General features: G+C 37.8%; 1 protein-coding gene across 1 annotated transcript in view; it reads right to left on the bottom strand.

Annotated features, from left to right (window-relative positions):
• Window positions 1–24954, bottom strand: part of LOC134814330 (ninein-like) — a 53896-nt gene extending 28942 nt beyond the window's left edge. Inside the window, exons 1-17 of the mRNA XM_063822425.1 lie at window positions 24884–24954; window positions 23980–24128; window positions 23462–23557; window positions 21463–21561; window positions 16607–16734; window positions 16143–16294; window positions 15888–16028; window positions 15246–15420; window positions 14166–14279; window positions 9673–9765; window positions 9280–9405; window positions 8946–9051; window positions 8581–8697; window positions 7466–7561; window positions 7224–7309; window positions 6520–6813; window positions 5908–6042 (exon numbers count right to left, since the gene is read on the bottom strand). Coding sequence (XP_063678495.1) covers window positions 5908–6042; window positions 6520–6813; window positions 7224–7309; window positions 7466–7561; window positions 8581–8697; window positions 8946–9051; window positions 9280–9405; window positions 9673–9765; window positions 14166–14279; window positions 15246–15420; window positions 15888–16028; window positions 16143–16294; window positions 16607–16734; window positions 21463–21561; window positions 23462–23557; window positions 23980–24128; window positions 24884–24933 — 2157 coding nt within the window. The 5' untranslated portion in view covers window positions 24934–24954. The remainder of the gene's footprint in view (window positions 1–5907; window positions 6043–6519; window positions 6814–7223; window positions 7310–7465; window positions 7562–8580; window positions 8698–8945; window positions 9052–9279; window positions 9406–9672; window positions 9766–14165; window positions 14280–15245; window positions 15421–15887; window positions 16029–16142; window positions 16295–16606; window positions 16735–21462; window positions 21562–23461; window positions 23558–23979; window positions 24129–24883) is intronic.
• Window positions 24955–26076: the final 1122 nt, after the last annotated feature.

The raw sequence follows: 26076 nt of genomic DNA, 5'->3' as shown, positions 1-26076 counted from the left end.
TATACAGGGGGTTATAGTTTACTAACTATACAGGGGGTTATAGTTTACTCACTATACAGGGGGTTATAGTTTACTCACTATACACTATACAGGGGGTTATAGTTTACTCACTATACAGGGGGTTATAGTTTACTCACTATACACTATACAGGGGGTTATAGTTTACTCACTATACAGGGGGTTATAGTTTACTCACTATACAGGGGGTTATAGTTTACTCACTATACAGGGGGTTATAGTTTACTCACTATACAGGGGGTTATAGTTTACTCACTATACAGGGGGTTATAGTTTACTCACTATACACTATACAGGGGGTTATAGTTTACTCACTATACAGGGGGTTATAGTTTACTCACTATACAGGGGGTTATAGTTTACTCACTATACAGGGGGTTATAGTTTACTCACTATACAGGGGGTTATAGTTTACTCACTATACAGGGGGTTATAGTTTACTCACTATACAGGGGGTTATAGTTTACTAACTATACAGGGGGTTATAGTTTACTCACTATACAGGGGGTTATAGTTTACTCACTATATAGGGGGTTATAGTTTACTCACTATACAGGGGGTTACAGTTTACTCACTATACAGGGGGTTACAGTTTACTCACTATACAGGGGGTTAAAGTTTACTCACTATACACTATACAGGGGGTTATAGTTTACTCACTATACAGGGGGTTATAGTTTACTCACTATACAGGGGGGTTATATTTTACTCACTATACAGGGGGTTATATTTTACTCACTATACAGGGGGTTATAATTTACTCACTATACACTATACAGGGGGTTATAGTTTACTCACTATACAGGGGGTTATAGTTTACTCACTATACAGGGGGTTATAGTTTACTCACTATACAGGGGTTACAGTTTACTCACTATACAGGGGGTTATAGTTTACTCACTATACAGGGGGTTATAGTTTACTCACTATACAGGGGTTATAGTTTACTCACTATACAGGGGGTTACAGTTTACTCACTATACAGGGGGTTATAGTTTACTCACTATACAGGGGGTTATAGTTTACTCACTATACAGGGGGTTACAGTTTACTCGCTATACAGGGGGTTACAGTTTACTCGCTATACAGGGGGTTACAGTTTACTCACTATACAGGGGGTTATAGTTTACTCACTATACAGGGGGTTACAGTTTACTCACTATACAGGGGGTTATAGTTTACTCACTATACAGGGGGTTATAGTTTACTCACTATACAGGGGGTTACAGTTTACTCGCTATACAGGGGGTTATATTTTACTCACTATACAGGGGGTTATAGTTTACTCACTATACAGGGGGTTATAGTTTACTCACTATACAGGGGGTTATAGTTTACTCACTATACAGGGGGTTATAGTTTACTCACTATACAGGGGGTTATAGTTTACTCACTATACAGGGGGTTACAATTTACTCACTATACAGGGGGTTATAGTTTACTCTCTATACAGGGGGTTATAGTTTACTCACTATACAGGGGGTTATAGTTTACTCACTATACAGGGGGTTATAGTTTACTCACTATACAGGGGGCAACAGTTTACTCACTATACAGGGGGTTATAGTTTACTCACTATACAGGGGGTTATAGTTTACTCACTATACAGGGGGTTATAGTTTACTCACTATACAGGGGGTTATAGTTTACTCACTATACAGGGGGTTATAGTTTACTCACTATACAGAGGGTTATAGTTTACTCACTATACAGGGGGTTATAGTTTACTCACTATACAGGGGGTTATAGTTTACTCACTATACAGGGGGTTATAGTTTACTCACTATACAGGGGTTATAGTTTACTCACTATACAGGGGTTATAGTTTACTCACTATACAGGGGGTTATAGTTTACTCACTATACACTATACAGGGGGTTATAGTTTACTCACTATACAGGGGGTTATAGTTTACTCACTATACAGGGGTTACAGTTTACTCACTATACAGGGGGTTATAGTTTACTCACTATACAGGGGGTTATAGTTTACTCACTATACAGGGGGTTATAGTTTACTCACTATACAGGGGGTTACAGTTTACTCACTATACAGGGGGTTATAGTTTGCTCACTATACAGGGGGTTATAATTTACTCACTATACACTATACAGGGGGTTATAGTTTACTCACTATACAGGGGGTTATAGTTTACTCACTATACAGGGGTTACAGTTTACTCACTATACAGGGGGTTATAGTTTACTCACTATACAGGGGGTTATAGTTTACTCACTATACAGGGGGTTATAGTTTACTCACTATACAGGGGGTTACAGTTTACTCACTATACAGGGGGTTATAGTTTACTCACTATACAGGGGGTTATAGTTTACTCACTATACAGGGGGTTATAATTTACTCACTATACACTATACAGGGGATTATAGTTTACTCACTATACAGGGGGTTATAGTTTACTCACTATACAGGGGGTTATAGTTTACTCACTATACAGGGGTTACAGTTTACTCACTATACAGGGGGTTATAGTTTACTCACTATACAGGGGGTTATAGTTTACTCACTATACAGGGGGTTACAGTTTACTCGCTATACAGGGGGTTATATTTTACTCACTATACAGGGGGTTATAGTTTACTCACTATACAGGGGGTTATAGTTTACTCACTATACAGGGGGTTATAGTTTACTCACTATACAGGGGGTTATAGTTTACTCACTATACAGGGGGTTAAAGTTTACTCACTATACAGGGGGTTACAGTTTACTCACTATACAGGGGGTTATAGTTTACTCTCTATACAGGGGGTTATAGTTTACTCACTATACAGGGGGTTATAGTTTACTCACTATACAGGGGGTTATAGTTTACTCACTATACAGGGGGCAACAGTTTACTCACTATACAGGGGGTTATAGTTTACTCACTATACAGGGGGTTATAGTTTACTCACTATACAGGGGGTTATAGTTTACTCACTATACAGGGGGTTATAGTTTACTCACTATACAGGGGGTTATAGTTTACTCACTATACAGAGGGTTATAGTTTACTCACTATACAGGGGGTTATAGTTTACTCACTATACAGGGGGTTATAGTTTACTCACTATACAGGGGGTTATAGTTTACTCACTATACAGGGGGTTATAGTTTACTCACTATACAGGGGGTTATAGTTTACTCACTATACAGGGGGTTATAGTTTACTCACTATACAGGGGGTTATATTTTACTCACTATACAGGGGGTTATAATTTACTCACTATACACTATACAGGGGGTTATAGTTTACTCACTATACAGGGGGTTATAGTTTACTCACTATACAGGGGGTTATAGTTTACTCACTATACAGGGGTTACAGTTTACTCACTATACAGGGGGGTTATAGTTTACTCACTATACAGGGGGTTATAGTTTACTCACTATACAGGGGGTTACAGTTTACTCACTATACAGGGGGTTATAGTTTACTCTCTATACAGGGGGTTATAGTTTACTCACTATACAGGGGGTTATAGTTTACTCACTATACAGGGGGTTACAGTTTACTCGCTATAAAGGGGGTTACAGTTTACTCGCTATACAGGGGGTTACAGTTTACTCACTATACAGGGGGTTATAGTTTACTCACTATACAGGGGGTTATAATTTACTCACTATACAGGGGGTTATAGTTTACTCACTATACAGGGGGTTATAGTTTACTCACTATACAGGGGGTTACAGTTTACTCACTATACAGGGGGTTACAGTTTACTCACTATACAGGGGGCAACAGTTTACTCACTATACAGGGGGTTATAGTTTACTCACTATACAGGGGGTTATAGTTTACTCACTATACAGGGGGTTATAGTTTACTCACTATACAGGGGGTTATAGTTTACTCACTATACAGGGGGTTATAGTTTACTCACTATACAGGGGGTTATAGTTTACTCACTATACAGAGGGTTATAGTTTACTCACTATACAGGGGGTTATAGTTTACTCACTATACAGGGGGTTATAGTTTACTCACTATACAGGGGGTTTTAGTTTACTCACTATACAGGGGGTTATAGTTTACTCACTATACAGGGGGTTATAGTTTACTCACTATACAGGGGGTTATAGTTTACTCACTATACAGGGGGTTATAGTTTACTCACTATACAGGGGGTTATAGTTTACTCACTATACAGGGGGTTATAGTTTATTCACTATACAGGGGGTTATAGTTTACTCACTATACAGGGGGTTATAGTTTACTCACTATACAGGGGGTTATAGTTTACTCACTATACACTATACAGGGGGTTATAGTTTACTCACTAAACAGGGGGTTATAGTTTACTCACTATACAGGGGGTTATAGTTTACTCACTATACAGGGGGTTATAGTTTACTCACTATACAGGGGGTTATAGTTTACTCACTAAACAGGGGGTTATAGTTTACTCACTATACAGGGGGTTATAGTTTACTCACTATACACTATACAGGGGGTTATAGTTTACTCACTATACAGGGGGTTATAGTTTACTCACTATACAGGGGGTTATAGTTTACTCACTATACAGGGGGTTATAGTTTACTCACTATACAGGGGGTTATAGTTTACTCACTATACAGTGGGTTATAGTTTACTCACTATACAGGGGGTTATAGTTTACTCATTATACAGGGGGTTATAGTTTACTCACTATACAGGGGGTTATAGTTTACTCACTATACACTATACAGGGGGTTATAGTTTACTCACTATACATTTTTGCTGAAAGTCGCGTTAAAGTTAATGCCGTGGTTTCAGTAAAATGGTACGGATCCATCCATATATAATATCGTCTTACTTTATATATAGTAAGATTCTGTGTCCCCCCGCCCCCCCCTTCTGTGTCCCCCGCCCCCCTCCCCCCTTTGTGCCCCTCCCCCCTCTGTGTCCCTCCCTCTGTGTCCCCCCGCCCCCCCTCCTCTGTGTCCCCCCCTCTGGGTTCCCCCTCTGGGTTCCCCCTCTGTGCCCCCCCTCTGTGTCCCCCCCCCTCTGTGTCCCCCTCTGTTCCCCCCTCTGTGTCCCCCCCTCCCCCCTCTGTGACCCCCTCTGTGTCCTCCGCCTCTGTGTCCCCCCCTCCCCCCTCTGTGACCCCCTCTGTGTCCCCCCCTCCCCCCTCTGTGTCCCCCCTCTCTGTGTCCCCCCGGCCCCCCCGGCCCTCCCCCCTCTGTGTCCCCCCCCCCCTTTGTGTCCCCCCCATCTGTGTCCCCCCCACCTCTGTGTCCCCCGCCCCCCCCCCTCTGTGTCCCCCCGGCCCCCCCCCTCTGTGTCCCCCCCTCTGTGTCCCCCCCTCTGTGTCCCCCGCCCCCCCTCTGTGTCCCCCCTCCCCCCTCTGTGTCCTCCCGGCCCCCCCTCTGTGCCCCCGCCCCCCTCCCCCCTTTGTGCCCCTCCCCCCTCTGTGTCCCTCCCTCTGTGTCCCCCCCGCCCCCCCTCCTCTGTGTCCCCCCCTCTGGGTTCCCCCTCTGGGTTCCCCCTCTGTGCCCCCCCTCTGTGTCCCCCCCCCCTCTGTGTCCCCCTCTGTGTCCCCCCTCCCCCCTCTGTGTCCCCCCTCTCTGTGTCCCCCCGGCCCCCCCCCCCCCGGCCCTCCCCCCCCCTCTGTGTCCCCCCCCCCTTTGTGTCCCCCCCATCTGTGTCCCCCCCACCTCTGTGTCCCCCGCCCCCCCCCCCCTCTGTGTCCCCCCGGCCCCCCCCCCCTCTGTGTCCCCCCCTCTGTGTCCCCCCCCCCTCTGTGTTCCCCCTGTGTCCCCCCCCCCTCTGTGTTCCCCCCTCTGTGTTCCCCCCTGTGTCCCCCCCCCCTCTGTGTTCCCCCCTGTGTCCCCCCCTCTGTGTTCCCCCCTCTGTGTTCCCCCCTGTGTCCCCCCTCACTACTACTACCATTATTACTAAACCTGTTCTAATAAGCTTTGTTTCTCAGAGATGTTATCTTCATAAGAAGAGATTACACGTCCGTTCTCTTCAAGCTGGGATTCCAGGGATTCTATCTCCGACGCGTTTAGTTCTAGTGTTCCATTCAACAATGATACCTGTTTTAGAAATTAAGTTACACAAACTAAACAAGGTTACCCTGATTATAGATAGCTAACTTGATTAATATTGATTATAGATAGCTAACTTGATTAATAGTGATTATAGATAGCTACCTAAGTTTTCCAAACTATATTACAAATTTAGCAAGACAATATTGTGAGTAGAAAGAGAGAAACGACAGCAGCAGTGGCGCCCCCCTAACGACAGCAGCAGTGGCGCCCCCTAACGACAGCAGTTAAACCATTTGCAAAAAAAGGAAGTGATTATAATATCAACTGCTTGAGTATGTACTGTAATACAACTGTACTAAACTTGTGGTTATAATTGAATAATATAAAGTCTTACATGTATCTTATAACTGATACTGAGTACATGAATCATAATGATCCAGTGATAGCGCCCAGTGATAGCGCCCAGTGATGGCGCCCGCCGCCCAGTTACAGCGTGAGTAAATACCCTCTCAGCCCCCTCACCTGATCTTGTAAAGATGTTAGTTGAGATTGCAGCGAGTCCTCCTCCTCCTCCTTCCCCCTCTTCTTTTCTTCCTCCTCCTCCTTCCTCTTCTTTTCTTCCTTCTCCTTCTCATTCTTGTTTTCTAACTTCTCTTGTAGATTTTCTTTTTCTTCCATCAAATATTTTATCTCCTCATCTTTCTTAATCTTTTCTGCCATCAATGATTCTATTTCTTCTTCTTTGCTTTTCATCGTCTCTTTTGCAAGGCCAAGTTGATCTGTATTTCCTTTTAACGCACTTTCTAGCACTCTCTCCTGAAAGATATTTGGTTGATAGAAAGGGTGCCAAACACATTTATTTTGGCAGATGAGTCATCGGCTTACCTCTATGACCTTATAAATTAACTCCTCAATACAAGTTGATTAACTAATCAAAACTAATCAATTATCATATTATGATCAATTCAATAATAATCAATTTAATAATTGTAAATCTCATTTCGTCAACTACAATTAAAAATAAAATCTGGACAACGTAAGAAAATCTCAAATTCTCTACGTTTGATTTCAGATTTTTAAGACTTGAGGGACATTGCTCTTGATAAAGTTAAATGGAAGTCATTCGAGAAAATTTAGCTATATCTTTTGAGGATCTTTTATTTTTGAGAGAGCTATGCTGTTTATCAGATATTTTGAACTTTGATAATATGGTTTATAATAATAACCTGGACAATAGTGACCTCTGGCTCGGGTAGCATACTGCCAACCTCACCAACATCCATCACTTCAACTAGGGGCAGTGCAGCATCTTCTGGTGAATATACCCATTATCAGCGTGAATATCAGGGAATACTTAAAACTTTATCAAACAAAATCCATAAAAAATAAAATACATCCATACTCTGTACAGTATGGAACTAGAAGATAAATTAAAACATAACTGATAAAAAGTAAATACGGTTCCTACCACTGTTTTCCCCATTGTTCTCTTTTTCCCTGTAATTCTCAAGAGCTTCTTCTTGTTTCATCAGTATTCTCCCGTACCTTTCCATCTCGAAATTTTCTGAGAAGTTTGTTCTATCAAGAAGAAGATCTTTAATGGTCAGCATCAGTTAGATCCCCCTCCCCCTCAGTTAGATCCCCCTCCCCCTCAATTAGATCCCCCTCCCCCTCAGTTAGATCCCCCTCCCCCTCAGTTAGATCCCCCTCCCCCTCAGTAAGATCCCCCTCCCCCTCAGTTAGATCCCCCTCAGTTAGATCCCCCTCCCCCTCAGTTAGATCCCCCTCCCCCTCAGTTAGATCCCCCTCCCCCTCAGTTAGATCCCCCTCCCCTCAGTTAGATCCCCCTCCCCCTCAGTTAGATCCCCTCCCCCTCAGTTAGATCCCCCTCCCCCTCAGTTAGATCCCCCTTCCCCCTCAGTTAGATCCCCCTCCCCCTCAGTTAGATCCCCCTCCCCTCAGTTAGATCCCCCTCCCCTCAGTTAGATCCCCCTCCCCCTCAGTTAGATCCCCCTCCCCTCAGTTAGATCCCCCTCCCCCTCAGTTAGATCCCCTCCCCCTCAGTTAGATCCCCTCCCCCTCAGTTAGATCACCCTCCCCCTCAGTTAGATCCCCCTCCCCCTCAGTTAGATCCCCCTCCCCTCAGTTAGATCCCCCTCCCCCTCAGTTAGATCCCCTCCCCCTCAGTTAGATCCCCCTCCCCCTCAGTTAGATCCCCTCCCCCTCAGTTAGATCCCCCTCCCCCTCAGTTAGATCCCCCTCCCCCTCAGTTAGATCCCCCTCAGTTAGATCCCCCTCCCCCTCAGTTAGATCCCCCTCCCCCTCAGTTAGATCCCCCTCCCCCTCAGTTAGATCCCCCTTCCCCCCCAGTTAGATCCCCCTCCCCCTCAGTTAGATCCCCCTCCCCCTCAGTTAGATCCCCCTCCCCCTCAATTAGATCCCCCTCCCCCTCAGTTAGATAGTCCATCACACAAACTTTATGAACATTACATCGTGTATACTCCTCCCTGCTACTGAAGTAGTAAATAAAGCACTAAACCTTTCCCTGCCATATATAGCCATGAAAGTGAAAGTGAAACTTACGATTGTCCAGTTCCTCCTGTAGTCGCCACACCTCTTCCTGCAGCTCCAACACGTTGTTGCTCTCCGAGTCAAGGATCTCGTCATTCAGCGAGTCTTCTAACTCTGTATCAATTGTCGCTGAAATAATGTTAAAATCACCTGCTTGGGTATGCTGTGTGTACCGTGTCTTGTTATTCAAGGAGAATATTTGTGAGATATCTCAAATATTCAACTTATGTTCACGAGAGAGACACATAGATTTTAATAATTTTATAAAGCTCATTTCAGTAATTTAGCTTGAAAATGAAAGTGAAAGTGAAAGTGAAAGTTAAAGTGAAAGTGACAGTGAAAGTTAAAGTGAAAGTGAAAGTCTAATCGAAACTAACGAGCGAGGGAAGGATCAGCCTCTTTAGTAAACATAGGTACTGCCACAGACATCCTCTGTCTCATTTGGTGTCTCTTATCCACAGCAAGAGAATCGCCCGTTTGATCCTGAGAAATTAATGTTACAATAAAGTGAAACTGGAACTGAAAGTGAAACCTTCAAGGGTATAATAGGGGAAGCGAACGAATATTTCCTTGCGTATCACACTCCCCAAGTTTTCAAGTTAGATACGAGTGGTAGTCATTAATACATACAATAATAGGTTATTCAATATATGTTTAGCGAATACCATATATAATAATAATAATAATTAAATATAATGATAATAATTAAACCTGTAGTTTTTGTTGAGCCTTTTTAAGTCTTTTAGCTGCGTTCCTCGCGTTCTTCTCTTCCTTCTCAAGCTTCATCTTACACGCACTAAACTTAGCATGGAGCTCGTCCATCTGATCTCTTAACCTCTATATTTATAATAAATAGATTAATTATTTGAATATAAGTGTTTAACTAAACTATAGCTAGGAGCATATGAAATGATGAGCTTGTAAACCGCCCATATGGTTAGCAACTGACACAAGTGTCAGGTACTAACCATGCCAGAGCTAAACAGTAATAACAGAAACTAGCAGCAGCTTCATTTGTTACTGTTAGAATATAAATCGAGAATGTGTTACTTGCGAGGAATAATCGTTACATTCGTTACAACCCTTACGAAGCAGATAAGGTACCTTGTTTTCCTCGGATGTCTCCTCCCGGTATCTTTTTAGCTCGTCAATGTTCTCCTGTTCTTCACAGTGCTGCCTCTGTTTCTCCTCCATTGCCTGGTCAGTACAGAATAGTAACCATAGCAACCATAGTAACCAAAGTAACCAAAGTGACCATAGTAACTATAGTAACCATGGTAACCATAGTAAGGTAGTTTAAAAGATAACACGTGTGTTTACCCCGTGTAGTTTAAAAGATAACACGTGTATTTACCCTGTGTAGTTTAAAAATAAAAGATAACACGTGTATTTACCCTGTGTAGTTTAAAAGATAACACGTGTGTTTACCCTGTGTAGTTTAAAAGATAACACGTGTATTTACCCTGTGTAGTTTAAAAGATAACACGTGTATTTACCCTGTGTAGTTTAAAAGATAACACGTGTATTTACCCTGTGTAGTTTAAAAGATAACACGTGTATTTACCCTGTGTAGTTTAAAAGATAACACGTGTATTTACCCTGTGTAGTTTAAAAGATAACACGTGTATTTACCCTGTGTAGTTTAAAAGATAACACGTGTATTTACCCTGTGTAGTTTAAAAGATAACACGTGTATTTACCCTGTGTAGTTTAAAAGATAACACGTGTATTTACCCTGTGTAGTTTAAAAGATAACACGTGTATTTACCCTGTGTAGTTTAAAAGATAACACGTGTATTTACCCTGTGTAGTTTAAAAGATAACACGTGTATTTACCCTGTGTAGTTTAAAAGATAACACGTGTATTTACCCTGTGTAGTTTAAAAGATAACACGTGTATTTACCCTGTGTAGTTTAAAAGATAACACGTGTATTTACCCTGTGTAGTTTAAAAGATAACACGTGTATTTACCCTGTGTAGTTTAAAAGATAACACGTGTATTTTACCCTGTGTAGTTTAAAAGATAACACGTGTATTTACCCTGTGTAGTTTAAAAGATAACACGTGTATTTACCCTGTGTAGTTTAAAAGATAACACGTGTATTTACCCTGTGTAGTTTAAAAGATAACACGTGTATTTACCCTGTGTAGTTTAAAAGATAACACGTGTATTTACCCTGTGTAGTTAAAAGATAACACGTGTATTTACCCCGTGTAGTTTAAAAGATAACACGTGTATTTACCCTGTGTAGTTTAAAAGATAACACGTGTATTTACCCTGTGTAGTTTAAAAGATAACACGTGTATTTACCCTGTGTAGTTTAAAAGATAACACGTGTATTTACCCCGTGTAGTTTAAAAGATAACACGTGTGTTTACCCTGTGTAGTTTAAAAGATAACACGTGTATTTACCCTGTGTAGTTTAAAAGATAACACGTGTATTTACCCTGTGTAGTTTAAAAGATAACACGTGTATTTACCCTGTGTAGTTTAAAAGATAACACGTGTATTTACCCTGTGTAGTTTAAAAGATAACACGTGTATTTACCCTGTGTAGTTTAAAAGATAACACGTGTATTTACCCTGTGTAGTTTAAAAGATAACACGTGTATTTACCCTGTGTAGTTTAAAAGATAACACGTGTATTTACCCTGTGTAGTTTAAAAGATAACACGTGTATTTACCCTGTGTAGTTTAAAAGATAACACGTGTATTTACCCTGTGTAGTTTAAAAGATAACACGTGTATTTACCCTGTGTAGTTTAAAAGATAACACGTGTATTTACCCTGTGTAGTTTAAAAGATAACACGTGTATTTACCCTGTGTAGTTTAAAAGATAACACGTGTATTTACCCTGTGTAGTTTAAAAGATAACACGTGTATTTACCCTGTGTAGTTTAAAAGATAACACGTGTATTTACCCTGTGTAGTTTAAAAGATAACACGTGTATTTACCCTGTGTAGTTTAAAAGATAACACGTGTATTTACCCTGTGTAGTTTAAAAGATAACACGTGTATTTACCCTGTGTAGTTTAAAAGATAACACGTGTATTTACCCTGTGTAGTTTAAAAGATAACACGTGTATTTACCCTGTGTAGTTTAAAAGATAACACGTGTATTTACCCTGTGTAGTTTAAAAGATAACACGTGTATTTACCCTGTGTAGTTTAAAAGATAACACGTGTATTTACCCTGTGTAGTTTAAAAGATAACACGTGTATTTACCCTGTGTAGTTTAAAAGATAACACGTGTATTTACCCTGTGTAGTTTAAAAGATAACACGTGTATTTACCCTGTGTAGTTTAAAAGATAACACGTGTATTTACCCTGTGTAGTTTAAAAGATAACACGTGTATTTACCCTGTGTAGTTTAAAAGATAACACGTGTATTTACCCTGTGTAGTTTAAAAGATAACACGTGTATTTACCCTGTGTAGTTTAAAAGATAACACGTGTATTTACCCTGTGTAGTTTAAAAGATAACACGTGTATTTACCCTGTGTAGTTTAAAAGATAACACGTGTATTTACCCTGTGTAGTTTAAAAGATAACACGTGTATTTACCCTGTGTAGTTTAAAAGATAACACGTGTATTTACCCTGTGTAGTTTAAAAGATAACACGTGTATTTACCCTGTGTAGTTTAAAAGATAACACGTGTATTTACCCTGTGTAGTTTAAAAGATAACACGTGTATTTACCCTGTGTAGTTTAAAAGATAACACGTGTATTTACCCTGTGTAGTTTAAAAGATAACACGTGTATTTACCCTGTGTAGTTTAAAAGATAACACGTGTATTTACCCTGTGTAGTTTAAAAGATAACACGTGTATTTACCCTGTGTAGTTTAAAAGATAACACGTGTATTTACCCTGTGTAGTTTAAAAGATAACACGTGTATTTACCCTGTGTAGTTTAAAAGATAACACGTGTATTTACCCTGTGTAGTTTAAAAGATAACACGTGTATTTACCCTGTGTAGTTTAAAAGATAACACGTGTATTTACCCTGTGTAGTTTAAAAGATAACACGTGTATTTACCCTGTGTAGTTTAAAAGATAACACGTGTATTTACCCTGTGTAGTTTAAAAGATAACACGTGTATTTACCCTGTGTAGTTTAAAAGATAACACGTGTATTTACCCTGTGTAGTTTAAAAGATAACACGTGTATTTACCCTGTGTAGTTTAAAAGATAACACGTGTATTTACCCTGTGTAGTTTAAAAGATAACACGTGTATTTACCCTGTGTAGTTTAAAAGATAACACGTGTATTTACCCTGTGTAGTTTAAAAGATAACACGTGTATTTACCCTGTGTAGTTTAAAAGATAACACGTGTATTTACCCTGTGTAGTTTAAAAGATAACACGTGTATTTACCCTGTGTAGTTTAAAAGATAACACGTGTATTTACCCTGTGTAGTTTAAAAGATAACACGTGTATTTACCCTGTGTAGTTTAAAAGATAACACGTGTATTTACCCTGTGTAGTTTAAAAGATAACACGTGTATTTACCCTGTGTAGTTTAAAAGATAACACGTGTATTTACCCCGTGTAGTTTAAAAGATAACACGTGTATTTACCCTGTGTAGTTTAAAAGATAACACGTGTATTTACCCCGTGTAGTTTAAAAGATAACACGTGTATTTACCCTGTGTAGTTTAAAAGATAACACGTGTATTTACCCTGTGTAGTTTTAAAAGATAACACGTGTATTTACCCTGTGTAGTTTAAAAGATAACACGTGTATTTACCCTGTGTAGTTTAAAAGATAACACGTGTATTTACCCTGTGTAGTTTAAAAGATAACACGTGTATTTACCCTGTGTAGTTTAAAAGATAACACGTGTATTTACCCTGTGTAGTTTAAAAGATAACACGTGTATTTACCCTGTGTAGTTTAAAAGATAACACGTGTATTTACCCTGTGTAGTTTAAAAGATAACACGTGTATTTACCCTGTGTAGTTTAAAAGATAACACGTGTATTTACCCTGTGTAGTTTAAAAGATAACACGTGTATTTACCCTGTGTAGTTTAAAAGATAACACGTGTATTTACCCTGTGTAGTTTAAAAGATAACACGTGTATTTACCCTGTGTAGTTTAAAAGATAACACGTGTATTTACCCTGTGTAGTTTAAAAGATAACACGTGTATTTACCCTGTGTAGTTTAAAAGATAACACGTGTATTTACCCCGTGTAGTTTAAAAGATAACACGTGTATTTACCCCGTGTAGTTTAAAAGATAACACGTGTATTTACCCTGTGTAGTTTAAAAGATAACACGTGTATTTACCCTGTGTAGTTTAAAAGATAACACGTGTTTTTACCCTGTGTAGTTTAAAAGATAACACGTGTATTTACCCTGTGTAGTTTAAAAGATAACACGTGTATTTACCCTGTGTAGTTTAAAAGATAACACGTGTATTTACCCTGTGTAGTTTAAAAGATAACACGTGTATTTACCCTGTGTAGTTTAAAAGATAACACGTGTATTTACCCTGTGTAGTTTAAAAGATAACACGTGTATTACACCACGTGTCATGACGTCACACCACGTGTCATGACGTCACACCACGTGTATTTACCCTGTGTAGTTTCTGGTATTCCTCCACCACCATCTTGTAAGCGTCCTGTAACTCGTCATACTTTATCAACTCGTTCTGTGCCTCGTGTAGATACTTCTTTGTGAGTCTTATATCCTGACAGAGTGAAAGTGAGTCTTATATCCTGACAGAGTGAAAGTGAAACTCACTTAGGAACTGTCATATAATACTTAATCTTAGAGAGAGAGAGAGACTTAGTCAACCTGAATACCACACTATAAACTATTGTCTTGAACTAGCATGACATTTTGTTTAAGCTAACCAAGTCTTATAACTCTTAATTGTACTAGCAGAAACCCGTCTAATTGCATTTTTTGTTTATTGATTAATTTGTTCACCCAACATTTTTTGTGAAACTCGTTTTCGAGATAGTAGGGCATGTGACTGACCTTTTGAGTTGGGGGGGGGGGTCCCGGACCCCAACCACCCACGGTGCAACCATTACCATATTCGGTAAATTTTTTGCCCAATTATGCCATATCACCTCAAAACCCAAATTTTTTCCTTTTCACCCTTTTGAAAAAAGGCAATAGTGAAAGGTTACGAATGGACGTTTTTGCAGAAAAACGTGGATTTTGGAGATAGCGGTAGGTGGGTCAAATATATGTCGTGTTCCGTTCTTGCTTCCGTTCGTTACCATGTCAACTTGCCGCGCGCACGCGCACGGGGATTGCTTGCGGAGATGTGGTGTATAGCTAGTCTGTGGTCAATGAATGCGCAGCACGAGAGTATTTTAATGTATACTAGTAATGTATAGTATTTTGTAATAAGCCCAACTTGAATGTGGCACGCGTAGTCTACTGATGTTTCAATATTATTATTATAAGGTGAGCTGATTAGAGCTTATATTAATAGTTATAGTGAAATGGAAATCTAGCGTCCGCCAAAACGAAACAACGGGCGCAATTCTTGTTGGTACTCTACTTATAATTATAGCTAGTGGTCTCCTGAACAAAAATTGGCTGAGTTATGAGCAAAAAACCATATATGCCCATATTTGGTGGCTAGATGGGTCCTGTACGTTTATAACGAGGGTCAGCTTGTGAGTTTGTTGTTGTGTACCTCATTCTGCTCGTTCATCATCTTCTTCAAGTTCGCTTCCTCATTCTTCAAATTCTTTATTTCCTTATCAGTCCTCTTAATAATACCATCCGTCTGGTTGTTTAGTTTCTCTACCTTAAGTTCGCTCTCTTTTTCAAGCTGCAGGCTCGCTTGTCGGAATGCCTCCTTCTGTACCCTGGTCGAAATTTTAATTAAATCAGTTCTTATTCAAACAGTTTAGTACTTATAAAACGGGAAATTTTCAGAAAATTTAAATTTACAAACTTTAAAAAATAAAATTTTTGGCCAGGTAGCGCAGTTGGTTAGAACGCCAGCTTTGCAATCGTGAGGTTGCGGGTTCAAATTCCACTGTCTGCCTGATCGTGGGGTGAGCGTCGTTGACGTTCAGCTAAGGATCAAGAGTGGTCTATGCAGCCTCCCGGTCTACTCAGCCGAATACTCGAGAAATCGGGTGTGAGGGTTAAATGAGGAGCTGCACATTGCAGCAAAGTCTCGGGCGAAGAAAGTATGGTACACACTACCTTAACCGTCACTGGCTAAAAACAAATCCTTCGGCTTCCTGTAATTGGCTGGTTGCACTTGTGTAACAATGTGGCTGTTGGAATACTCCGAAGTAAAATAAGTGTCTTGATTTTAAAAAACCTGAGTTTCTCATCGCTCTTCTTGTGCTCCAGATCTAGCCCTATCTCATACTCGTGCAGGTTCTTCTCTAACTCCTCTGTTCTGCGTTCCAGTGCAACACTCAGAGCGTCCATATCGTACTGAACTTGAGCTAGGTTCGACCTGAGTGTGGGTAAAATGAGAGTGTTCAGGAGTTTGTGAGATAGGATCTTATTTTAAACATTTCTTGAATGGATATCGTTCTATAGTTGTATCATTTAGTTTAACTAAACTTACTGTAAAGTGGTGATGACAGATTTGAAAGCAGCAATAGCTGACTCCCGCAGAGTATCGCTCTCCACCTCGTTAGAAGTGAGTATCGCCTCCACGTTGTAGCACAGTATTTGTGGTATTATCTGGTTCTCACCACGCGACATACTGTCTACTCGCTGAGGAGGAGGATATAATACCCCTCTCTCAATTGTAATTCAAATAACAACAAACCACGCAGTATGAGTACTGAGTTACCCTACTGTTACCATAGTAACACTCCTAGTTACCCTACTGTTACCATAGTAACACTCCTAGTTACCCTACTGTTACCATAGTAACACTCCTAGTTACCCTACAGTTGCCATAGTTACACTCCTAGTTACCCTACAGTTGCCATAGTAACACTCCTAGTTACCCTACAGTTACCATAGTAACACTCCTAGTTACCATACTGTTACCTAGTTACCCTACTACTGGAGTACACTTACCTTGAGGAACTCTATGATAGATCTGTCAGTGGAGTCTTTAAGTCCCTTCTCCTCCCACACCTCCAGGACTCGCTCTATAGTTACACTTTCATCAGTCAGCTCCGGGAACAGGGGGGCAATGTTGTGGGCTGAAAATAGAAAATACAGTAGAGTATACACACTGGAAATAGAAAATAACAGTTAAATTAGGCACACTACCTAGTAACAGTTAAATGAGGCACACTACCTAGTAACAGTTAAATGAGGCACACTACCTAGTAACAGTTAAATGAGGCACACTACCTAGTAACAGTTAAATGAGGCACACTACCTAGTAATAGTTAAATGAGGCAACACCTAGAAAAAAAAATGAGGCAAAAACTTCCTTAACAGTTAAGAGGCACACTACCTTAACATTTTAAAAAAACACTACCTATAACATTTTAAATGAGGCCCTACCTAATTAACTATCGTAAAGTTACGGGGTGGTTGTAAGGTTCACTGGTTTCTTCTGATAATTTCCAAGTTCAATTTTTTGAAGATCTTCACACCAGTAGTCGGGTTTTCTTAACACTTTGGTTTTTTCTTTTTAACTAAGGATGGTCCATCTTTACTGTGGTGAGGATTGACACGTGTTGGCAGGGCACTCCCATCTTTCATTGTTTCTTTCATACCCTTTATGCTGAATAGTTAGTAACTTAGACTTCCTTCATCATGTTTTTCAATAGATCTGCTGTTTCCATGCTATACACTGTGCCTTCTGTGATTCCCAAACATACCACCCTTTCTGTACAGACTTTTTAAACCGAACGATTTGAAACATGATGATATTATATTATATATATTATATATATATATCCATTCAAATCAAATCAATTCAATTGATTAAGATAAACAGAAACATCATCATACGTTCATCAAGAATATTTCTATAATATATTATAGTAATAAATATATAAATTGAAACTAAAATGCCAAGTACCCAGTAACAAATGCAATTAAGTATGCTCCACATTAATAAAACAATCTATAAAACGTACTTAGCAACATAGGAATTGAACTTAATCTTTAAGATATTCATAAACATTTTCTTTTTATCATTAACATAATTTATCCCTTTCACTTCTTGCTAGAATACTTTTTTCTAAAGTATCCAAAAACAGCAATAATTTATATAGCAATGAATAGGCAGTAGTTTGGTCAAATCAAACATAACATGTTATGCTATCAGACTTTCAACCTGACTAAGGTAGGGTTAAAACATAATCGACGCTAGCAACAATCCCCTTTTATATTTAACATAGTTCAACTAAAAATAATAAATTTAAAAGGTTAAATTAGTCATAGTGATAGTTAAATAGAGTAATATGGCAATCAAAATTGTTAATGAAAACGTAGAGATAAAGTATACTGAAACTAAGAAAACGTAGTCGCTTAAACGTCATGAATCGTCATGTCAAACATAATATATATATACAAGAAAGTCCGTGGTCACACAGAGGAAGCTTTATAGTATCTTTGGTAGTCTGTTTATATTAGCATCAACAATATCCCATCGCAAACAACCGAAAATACAAGCCAATTAAAATATAGCTAACTGAACACCAACGTAATCATCTTATGAGTTCCTCAGAAATGTGTTGTTTGTTGGTTACAATTCTGTCCGTCAAATTTCCGATCTGCTTGTCCTATCATTTACCGTTGTGACGGAATTGTAATGTACAAAATCCATATAATTATTTATGATATGTTTTTGATTTATTGTTATTGATTGTCATTCAAATTTGGTAGATAGACGGCGCCTTATCGTTAATGGTGGCACGTAACTATGTGTTTGGTTCAGCCGAATTAATTATTATGTTTAATCAAGTTTATTTTTCTCGATAGTGTCATCCGCCAAACATTAAGCACTTATTATATTGGCAGTACCATTTATCAATTTGTATATCAATATAGGTCATTGTAATTTTATTGCATGCTGAAAGAAAACGCTTGATTGTATATATATAATGATTAATTGAATTATTCAAATAAAATTAAAAAAATAACAAAATAGCCATCAAAATGCCCCTCACAAATCCTTGCAACGTGCATGCCGGCGTTTCAACACATTACCATGGGTTTACCATGTACTAATCCTATTTCTCAACTAATTTGCACGTGGTGTGGGTCGTACATATTACACAAATATTTCTTTGAATTTATAGTAAGATGTCAGCAAATCAATATCTTTCTTAAATCCTTCAATTTAACATTAAACTAAAAACTGTCTCAGAGTTCCTATCCCTCTACATTTTGGCTTGCGAAACATTCGTATAAACTCCAGATATATGGTTTAAACGAAGCAAAATCAATACATTGTATAAAACAAGTTATAATGACAATTATGAACCAAAAAAGGTCCGGCCTTGATACTGAATCCTTCACTGTTGGAGGAAATTGAAAAATACAGTTTGGTGTATTAATTAAAAATTCAAGAACAACTTACACGATTTTTTAATGTCTCTTCTATTCAGCGCCGATTCAGCGCGAATCATCAGAAACGTGATTATGATTGAAAGACTTGTTAAACTAAGTCATTCATTTCCCAGCTCAAATCATAAATAATCGAATAACATTTCGAAAACTAAAAGGTCCTGTTTATTCTCTCGATGAAATTACGGCGGATTGCAGTAGCAGTAGTAATATAGTGGAATATAGGAATTAAAGCACGTCAATTTTAAAATTATATTGTAATTAAATCAAACAATTATTTTATTACTGTTTCAAATAAAACCTAATAAGTTTTCACATCGTAATCCCTCAATTTCAGATAACAGAACTATTTATATTCGTGTGGCATTAGTATGGGAAGACTATTCAAAATTCTAAAAGACTGTAGGTCTTATAACATGACAAATTTCAACCGTGCTGTCAAAAAACATACTTAACCATATCAAGAGCCGTTTTATATCTATTGTGTTTACCAACATTGTATGGGATCGCATCTAACTTTGACAGCTTTAAACGATAATGAGTCAATATGATGAGAAATTTGCAGTATTGCGCTAGCTGAAACAAACATTGCTGATGAAAAATAAAGATTTTATTACAAATTGATGGTTACAGCAGTGAGTATAACTCCAAACTGAATGGGAAAAAGAAATGTCGTGGCCTTGGGTGTATATATTGGACAATAAGAACCAATACAAAGCCGAATCGAAAAGTTATGTAAATGCTCCTGACAATCTTGAAACACTTTTCGTTGAGATCACTAACACAGAGGTCCCACTAGATTGTGCTGGTGTTGTCTAACAGGCCCCCGTAGTGTGATAATTCTAATGAGCACTTGCTGAGCTTGACGTGTTATGAAATTCCAACCGTCTAATAATTGTAAGCCTTGACAAGGTGACTTCAATGGTTGACCTTTTGGCCCAGGGACGAACCTAGCTGAATTTGTAACAAAACTATCTACAGTAACAATTTTAATCCCTTTGATAGCGATGCCACCCATGCCAAGCCGGGTTGCAACGAAAGCTTAATTGATAATATTTTAGTGAACTCCTACTGAGCGTGTCATTTCCTAGGAAGTGAGGGGTAGTGTAACTAGGTAGTGTAACTAGGGTTAACCTCTGGTTAAGGAAAAAATATCATAGGGAATAAATTTATTACGGAAAATTTCATCACACAGGTTTCAAATAGGATAAATTTCACTCGATTTCTGGAATATATGGCATAATAATATTTTTGTGGCCCAAGCATAATGATTTAATGATTACTCGGTGCTCAAATTCAGCCACTTCAAAAAAGGTTCCTTAGTAGCATCCTGATAAACTCATGTTAAGCGCTGAGCTGAATGGTATTAAGCGATAATGGTTATGCACGCAAAACAAAATCGCGATGGCCACGTGTGTCACTCTCCACTCTCAAATGCAACTATACTTCCAATCTAAATAATTGATTTACAAGGTAAATGCCAATTGTACTGGTACATTGTACAACTAATTACTACATTGTAGGGAAATTTGATCTTGCGTGGTGTAACCACGGCGAAATTCTACGAAATGAGGGTTAGACAAAAATGGAGAAGCTACCAATAAAATTACATTTTCGGGGAGCTTTGTCCTTGTTTGTGGGTAGGGAAGTTAATTGTAATTACATGGTTACATTACATGGTTACATGGTTGTTGGTTATTTAATTTTAATGCTTTTTGCTTTTTTGATAGATTACTGGGGTGAGTCTTTCATTTGGTTATTACTAAGTCTTAGTAATCAAATTACTGAGGTTTTTCTTTCATTACTTCAGATCTGATGGTAAAATAATATTAGAGGGCCCCCTATTATCAGAGGTGATCAGATCATGTATAATTAGTTATGTCATCAGTAGAATTTAATTGACCTAGAAATGGGCTAGATATATAATAGGGTAGAGATATAGAGATTATTACTATATATATATAAAGCGAGACGATATATATTATATATAGGTATGTCTGTTGCCATTTTACTGACACCACGGCATCAGCTTTAACACGACTTTCCACAAAAGCCGTGAGAGATAAACAATTGAAACTTTTTTGGGTGGGTCGAATGCTTTTATAATGGCCTTTTTATCAGTATGAAGAAATTTGCCAAGGAATAAGAACTTTAAGTCCCAAAATGTTGACCCCAAGTGGTGCCAAAATCGCGAAATAAATAACTATTGCACATGCAGTCTCTTTAGAGTTAGACGGGTTCCTACTAGTATTTGTAATGTTTCGACATCAGAATTACTTATAATACCCAGCTCTAGATTAAGCTGTAAAATTAATTATAACTAAATTAATAAAGTAGATTAATTATAACTAAATTAATTATAACTAAATTAATTAATTAGATTAATGAATTAAAATTCTCACTGCTGATCCGACTCTTAGTCTTGTTAGGAGGTGTAACAGTAGCGGGAGCAGTGAATCCGGGAAATGTAGTGCTCTTTCTACTGGACACTGTCTTTTGCCCTGAAGCGGAAATAACAAATAGAAACACAGCATTCCGAGACAAGGTGGTGCTAGGAAACAGTGAAAAAACGTTTAGGGAATTGATTAATTAAATATATTATGTACGGGTATATGCCTCCCATAATGTATACTGTTTTTCCGGCCTCTCTCATGCTCACCATGATTGATTTATAATCAAGAAGACTGTGTTGATACCTTATTTAAACTCTTCATTATTCTTCCCGGGGGTTTACAAAATTGTAGAATGACATTTTTACCAATTTTCAGTTCGTACAAAATCTATTTTCCCTATGCCTCCCAGAATGTAGCTTTTCAGGGTGGCATCTCAATAGTTTTTCCAACAACGGTACATCGAGTTTATTAAAAATCAAAAATTGTATCAGAGAATATTTTGCGACGAATGTCAACCATGCCTCCCAAAATGCATATCAGCACAAAAAATGTATTTAAAGTGTCCACTAAGACAGTACTGTGCTGCTGATTCATTTTTTGTTATAAAAATTTCAACATATATGGACGTAAGTCAACCCATGCAAAAGGTTCATATTGCTTCTTATACCATATCATCAGATTGAGTACCAGGTGACTTGTACCAGGTGAGTTGCATAGAGGTTGGACACATCTTATCCATCGTAGAAAACCGGGGTTCCAAGGTCCGAAATAAAAAATGGATGTTTCCAAAAAATCCCCGTAGATTCTCAAATGTTTCCATTTTTTACAAAATCTTTTTAAGTCATTTCGGACCTTGTAAACCCGATTTTCTGCAACGGATCAGATGTGTCCAACCTCTATGCAACTCACCCAGTACCAAAATATGTCAAAATGAGAATTCCAGATACCAGCATTTTGGGAGGCATGTGATTAGCATTATGGGAGGCAAGTATGATTCGTGTTAAATTATAAGTCTCCCTGCTTTCAGAATAATGCAATTACAATTATCATACATCTAAACTATTGAATAGCCAACTTTGATTATTGGGAGAGGATACGAGTGCCTATATTGAAAGACATTATTGCAAGACCGCTTAAAATAAAGTTTGGGTTTGAATTGTGCGCATATGTAATGAATTAAAATTTGTAAACCTTTCGGGAAGAACGTAATGAACACTTTCAAGTAATCTGAAGTGATAATCAGAAGCAATAAGTACTTGATACATAAATCAGAAGAAAAAAAGTAAACATATACATTCTGGGAGGCGCTGTTTTATGGGAGTCATATACCCGTAAGCCAGATTTTGTCCAAATAAAGGTTGTGGTACACAAGGAAAATGGTTATTAAAGTGGAGAGCTGCAACTTGTCAGTACACATTTTAGGTATAAATCGGGCCAACTTGTATACTTGGTCGGTTTGCATTTGTCACTGCAAAGTTCAAGTGAATCGAATGATTGAAAAGTGAATGCAGTTGTAATTTAAAAAAAGGAAAAACGGTCCTTCTAATACTTTATTTAGATTCGTAAAAACATTCAAACTTGTGATATAAAATTAATAGCAAAGTAAGATTATATTTGTAATATTTGTTTTATTCTGAAAGTAAGACGTTCAAGAATTGTAGTGGCAAAATAAGGACTCTGATTTCTTCCATGATAGATAGAAAACTATGAAGTTCATCAGATCAAAACTATATCTGAGCGCGGCTTGTTTTCTTTTGTACAAAGTTCACAATTTGTTTACAAAGAATCAAAAGTTTTATGTATCATAAACAAACATGTTATACATTGACAATTAAAGATGACGTGTTAACAAGATAATATACTGAAAATGAATGAAATAGATGCAGCCGAAGTGCAGTGGCCTAATGTACATGTCCTAAGAAAAGTCAGGCCTTCTTTCTACAGCTTTTTCCGGGATAATTGTCATTACACCACTGGCTGAATATAAGAAATAAAACAATATACGTACACAAACACGGTGCTTTTGAAGGTTTATAGGGAGGTTCTCTCGTATTCAATAACACACTTTTAGTCGTGATAAGCTTCAGATCAGGAGATAAGAGCCCTGCAATTGGGATACAATTGAAAGAAAGAAACTGAGCCCTCCAGTTCAAGTAAACTTGGATACATTTCAATGAAACAATAAGTTTTTCAATGAAACGTTAGGTTTTATTTTACATTCCTTTAATCGTAACCGTTTCTATAAAATTATCTTTAAAAATTCCACTTCGAAACTTAGGCAATGCTGAGTGGTAGGAATGAGGGACTGAAACGCTTGGGGTTAACAACGGCACATTTACAAACCACTTCGGGCATGACAATGATATATTATTTAAGGTTTGTCTAAAACTGTATCGTACCAGGAACACCTTATTTGGAAAATTTCTGGAGTTGGGTGTTTTACTGTGAGGGGAAGAGTTACTGGGGCTTATTATAGAAATCTGATCTGAACAGTGAAAAACATTTAACACAGGATGTAAAGCCTACCTGCAGTACTTTTTCTCAAATTCAGCAGAGAGTTATTGTTTTTTGAATTCGGTGGCATCCCCACAAAAAACTCATGATACTCCCCGAATATCTGGCGGGCTATCTGAGCGTCGATCTTCAAACTAGCAAATGACACAGATGGTGCAGCGCTGAAGCATTGCTAAACATGAAACATTTCAGTTTGAACTGGAGTTTTTTACAGCTTTATGCCTCCTCAATCGATAAACAATTGTTTTTAACTAAACTTATGTGCCAACGAAGTAATTAATCAACAATCGGACTTTTCAAAAAAAGCTACAATCTGCAAATTCATGTTCTTAGAAACTTATCTTAAGGATCTTACCATTATGCATTAAATAATATGCAAAAATTATTCAATACAGTGAAACCCTGATTAAAGGGTAAATCAGGGTTTTGATTGTTCACATTAAAAATGAAAAGCACAGTAAGGGGAAAGAAAATTGCTGCAGTAAACCGGAGTTAGCAGTTATCAGAAATAGAAATAAAATATTTCCTGAACAGTGCTAGCTAAAACACCTTTCAGCAAACTCTAACTTCCAAAATGTGGCATTTATCCAGTAACTTTATTATCAGTATAAAATTATAGGACAAATTTTAGTAGTTCATGATTTATTCCATCAGTTCTAAATCAAATATTTGATGGGGATCTTTGTTAAGTCTTAAATACTCATGCAAATCAATTTGTTTGTTTACCATCATGTAAACCAGTAGCCTCTAAGCTTATTATACATTTTATACATCATTTTCATTTCGAATCTTTGAAATAGCCCAAGAAGAAGATATATTTGTGAGTAGTAGAACATTAGTGCTTTTTAAAAGTTACAATTATAAACATGCTTAAAATTAAAAAATAAAATGCTGCACTGTTGAACTGTATCCTTACACATTTCTCTCGATTTTCCCAACAAAGTTTACATCATTCTCTGGCACCATATCGACAAACTGTTATAATTTATTTTTAGAGCGGCTTAAGAAATGAAGTTCTATGAATAGTAGCTAGCTGCAGCTACCTGGTAAAACACTGAGTCAGTAAAACAAAGTTGTCAGTAAAATAAATATATCACTTTTATGCAAATTTTATACAATAATATTATCTTTACAAATCAATTTAGGATAATTTTTGAAAACCAGTTGCAGTCATACTGCATTTTACTGCCATTCTTGGGGAAGGTCAATTTAAGACGATTTTACTGATCATAATCAAAAATCCTCTTTTTATTTAGAGTTCCCAGTATATCAGAGATTTACTGTTTTGTTTTGAATATTATGAGCTACTCCACAAATTAAACAATGTTTGCTATTTCTTCATAATAGTCTAATAAATAACACAAAAATACCCCGGGCACACATTAAAGGTTCTGTTTATAGTTGTTACTATGGGTTGCAGTCTTGTTGTGACAGAAATTCTACACTATAATAATATGCTTAAATTTATATTGCGTGATTTGATTTGCATAATTCAAAAAGTTTAGGACAGTATACTCTATTCTCCATTCAAAATTATTATTTATAAGTACGCTTGTCCTTTAACTGTAATTGCATATCTGATAAAATTGAAAAATGGACATTTAACATCTTAACTAGGAGAAAGATGTTAAAAAATGAAATTGCGCTCAGCCTGTCATTCCGCTGAATCTCTATGTTTATGAACATTATTATGTTACAGCCTGGGGTCCCCAGGTAAAGTCCTCCTGCGATGGAGACCGACTCACAAAGACTATGCCATATGCTGGATTCCGAAAAGGGAGACTCTCTGCACAAAAAGTTTACGAAAACCTAGAAAGTGTACTAACTTCAAACAAGTGAGGGATCGTTCACAGATTACGCTATCGCTGATATGAGGGGATCAGGGAGGGGTTTGTTTAATGATTACACTAGTGTAATTTCAAAACAATAGTTATATTATGTATTCAACTAATTATTAATCCCAAAACTGAACTAATCAATTCCAAAACTGTACTTTAATAAAACAAAATGTTTAATATAAAACAAAATTTTATTTTATACCCACAATCAATTTATATTTAGTTAAAATATTTTTAGTCAAAATAACCATTTCACAAAAGTGGTTTATTA

Source organism: Bolinopsis microptera, chromosome 4 (assembly GCF_026151205.1).
Source record: "Bolinopsis microptera isolate Bmic1 chromosome 4, MBARI_Bmic_1.0, whole genome shotgun sequence".
Classification (NCBI taxonomy): Eukaryota; Metazoa; Ctenophora; class Tentaculata; order Lobata; family Bolinopsidae; genus Bolinopsis; species Bolinopsis microptera.
The sequence above is the reverse complement of the archived record's forward strand: the minus strand, read 5'-3'. Positions and strand labels throughout refer to the sequence as shown.